The 2,500-nt window shown below is 35.4% G+C and overlaps 1 protein-coding gene across 1 annotated transcript in view; it reads left to right on the top strand.

The window, feature by feature from the left end:
- LOC144956317 (contactin rig-6-like) overlaps positions 1 to 2,500 on the top strand; it is a 49,760-nt gene that overhangs the window by 40,428 nt on the left and 6,832 nt on the right. The window contains exons 16-17 of the mRNA XM_078886817.1: positions 576 to 796; positions 2,227 to 2,372. Of these exons, the coding sequence (XP_078742943.1) occupies positions 576 to 796; positions 2,227 to 2,372 (367 nt within the window). The remainder of the gene's footprint in view (positions 1 to 575; positions 797 to 2,226; positions 2,373 to 2,500) is intronic.

Below are 2,500 nucleotides of genomic sequence, written 5' to 3' on the forward strand. Positions count from 1 at the left end.
AATAATTGGACAGCAGATAAAATCCTCACGAGGAAGTTCTGGACAGCAAACATATTTATTAATAATACTGTCATACTTTGAAAAAATTCAACAACAAAAAAAAAAACACATATTAGAATTTTGCCCAGAAAACTCGTCCCTCAGATATGGATTGATAAAATGACCCTCGTTTTGTAGAAAAAAAAAAAAAAAAAAAAAAAAAAAAAAAAAAAAAAAACAAAAACAAAACAAACAAAACAAAACAAAAAAAAAAAAAAAAAAAAAACAAACAACAAAAAAAAAAAACCCAAAAAAAAAACAAAAACAAAAAAAAAATCAAACATAACAACAACAAAACAAAAAACGAACACTCAAACCCGTGATTTAAAAGAAGACTTCACTAAAGTCCCAGGTTTGATAGTATATGCCAATATGAAGGCAATGAAGGTCATTTTAATCTTGAGTAGTTTTCTGGCTAAAATTCTAAATACGTGGGTTTTTTTTGTAGGATTTTTCATTTGTTTGTTTGTTTTGTTTTTAAAAATTTTGTTTTGTTTTTGTTTGTTTGTTTGTTGTTTGTTTTTTTTTTTACTCAGAGTACGGCTAAATACTCAAACCCTCTCAGGATTCATTATAAAATATGTTCTTCCACAGAATCCATTGTCATCACCAAAAGGCCTGAAACCGTCAACGAGATAGAACACGGTGACGTCATCGACATCACCATAGCAGCAAGGGGAGATTACTGCTGTCCCATCAACATGTTGTGGCACATCAACGGAACCATCGCAGACATCGAAAAACTCCCTGCTGTCCAGTAAGATTGAATGGATAGTGTCAAAGTTAGATATTGGGGGACTGGTAAATTCATAGCCCGACATCAGGGTTGCCAATATGGCGTTTTCAATGCCAAATTTCAAACACTTGGCATTAAAAAAAAACCCCCCAGAAATGGCATGCCAAAACTGGGTTTGACATTTTGCCTTTCATTTATTTGCATTTTACTATGTATATATATATATATATATATATATATATATATATATTTATATATATATATATATATATATATATATATATATATATATATATATATATATATATATATATATATATATATAAGGGACCCCGATGTCTCAGTTGGTAGAGCACTCGCTTCAAAACCCAAAGGGTTCGAGATTGATCCCGGGTGAAGTCGAGGAGGGGGTGGAGGGGATTGGGGGGGGGGGGGGGGGGGTTCCAATTCATCCCGACAGAGAGGTACTGTTAGAAGATGGTGGGTTACATATGTGGTCTCGGTAACAAATAGTCACGGATATTGATAGAGGTATATAGATTGGCTGGATGTGTGTAGCTAAAAAAAAACCCGTAGATTGATAAATAAATGGATACCGAAATAGATGAATGAATAAATAAATAAGTAAATAAAAAAATAAACCCAAACAAATAAATGTATGAATTTAAAAAATGAATATATATATATATATAATATATATATATATATATATATATATATATATATATATATATATATATATATATATATATATATATAAACAGAGGCAGGGCGACTAATAGACGATTTGGACTGTATGAAATGAAAGTTCAATTCCATTTTGCCCCCTAGAGGAATACAGAAAACGTGCTAGGGAGAAAAGTGACCCATCGTTTCGACTCGGTGATATTATGAGGTAAACCAGATAAAGAAAGAAACAGTAGTCCTTCATAGCCATTGGCATTGGACCCATGAAGCCGGAGTTTATCCATGAAACAGGCAATAGCAATTTCTTGCTACCCTTCCGATAGGACGCTAGTCTATCGCAAAGTACTTTCCGCAAGATCTAACAGACCCAATCACTGCTAGGTTGACCGGGGGGGGGGGGGGGGGGGGGGGTTGTCAGAAGAAAAAAATGTTGTTTTGTTGTTCAGATGACCACAGCAACCAAATCCTTTCAAACATCCGAGATCCAGGGATTGTATCTAGAAAATACATTAGAGAATTAAGGGGAAGTGTGGCTCAGCGGTACAGTCTTTGCTTATTACCCGAAAGGTACTGAGTTCGATCAACCGCCGCTGCATTGTGTGGTCTTGAGCAAGTCACCTCACCCTAGCTCAATTTGCAGCGTTGCACTGCGGCTGACGCCTAGGTTCTTCCAGTCTTCCCTTGAAATAAACCCTAGAAATATATTTCCCATTGGGGATGAACAAAGGGAATTTTATTTTATTTTTATAATATTTCATCCCCAGGAAAGTTGAAGATCGTCTGATATTGAACACATCCCTGGTGTCAGAAGCAGATCTAATGTCAATGGTTGGACTGTACATGTGTCGTGTGTCAAATCGATACCAGTCCATACCCGTCACCTTCAAAATTCTACCTAAACTCAAAAAGGGTAAGCGGGTATCCAGTCGAGGTAGACTGATTTTTTAGGGGATGGTTTTTTTTCCTGTATTATTCTTTCTTGCTTTCTCTGACACCTTTCATACACACTTGTTCAGTTCGTTATCTTACACCGGTGCC

This window comes from Berghia stephanieae, chromosome 11 (genome assembly GCF_034508935.2).
Source record: "Berghia stephanieae isolate SIO BIC M18660-M18661 chromosome 11, UCSD_Bste_1.3, whole genome shotgun sequence".
Classification (NCBI taxonomy): Eukaryota; Metazoa; Mollusca; class Gastropoda; order Nudibranchia; family Aeolidiidae; genus Berghia; species Berghia stephanieae.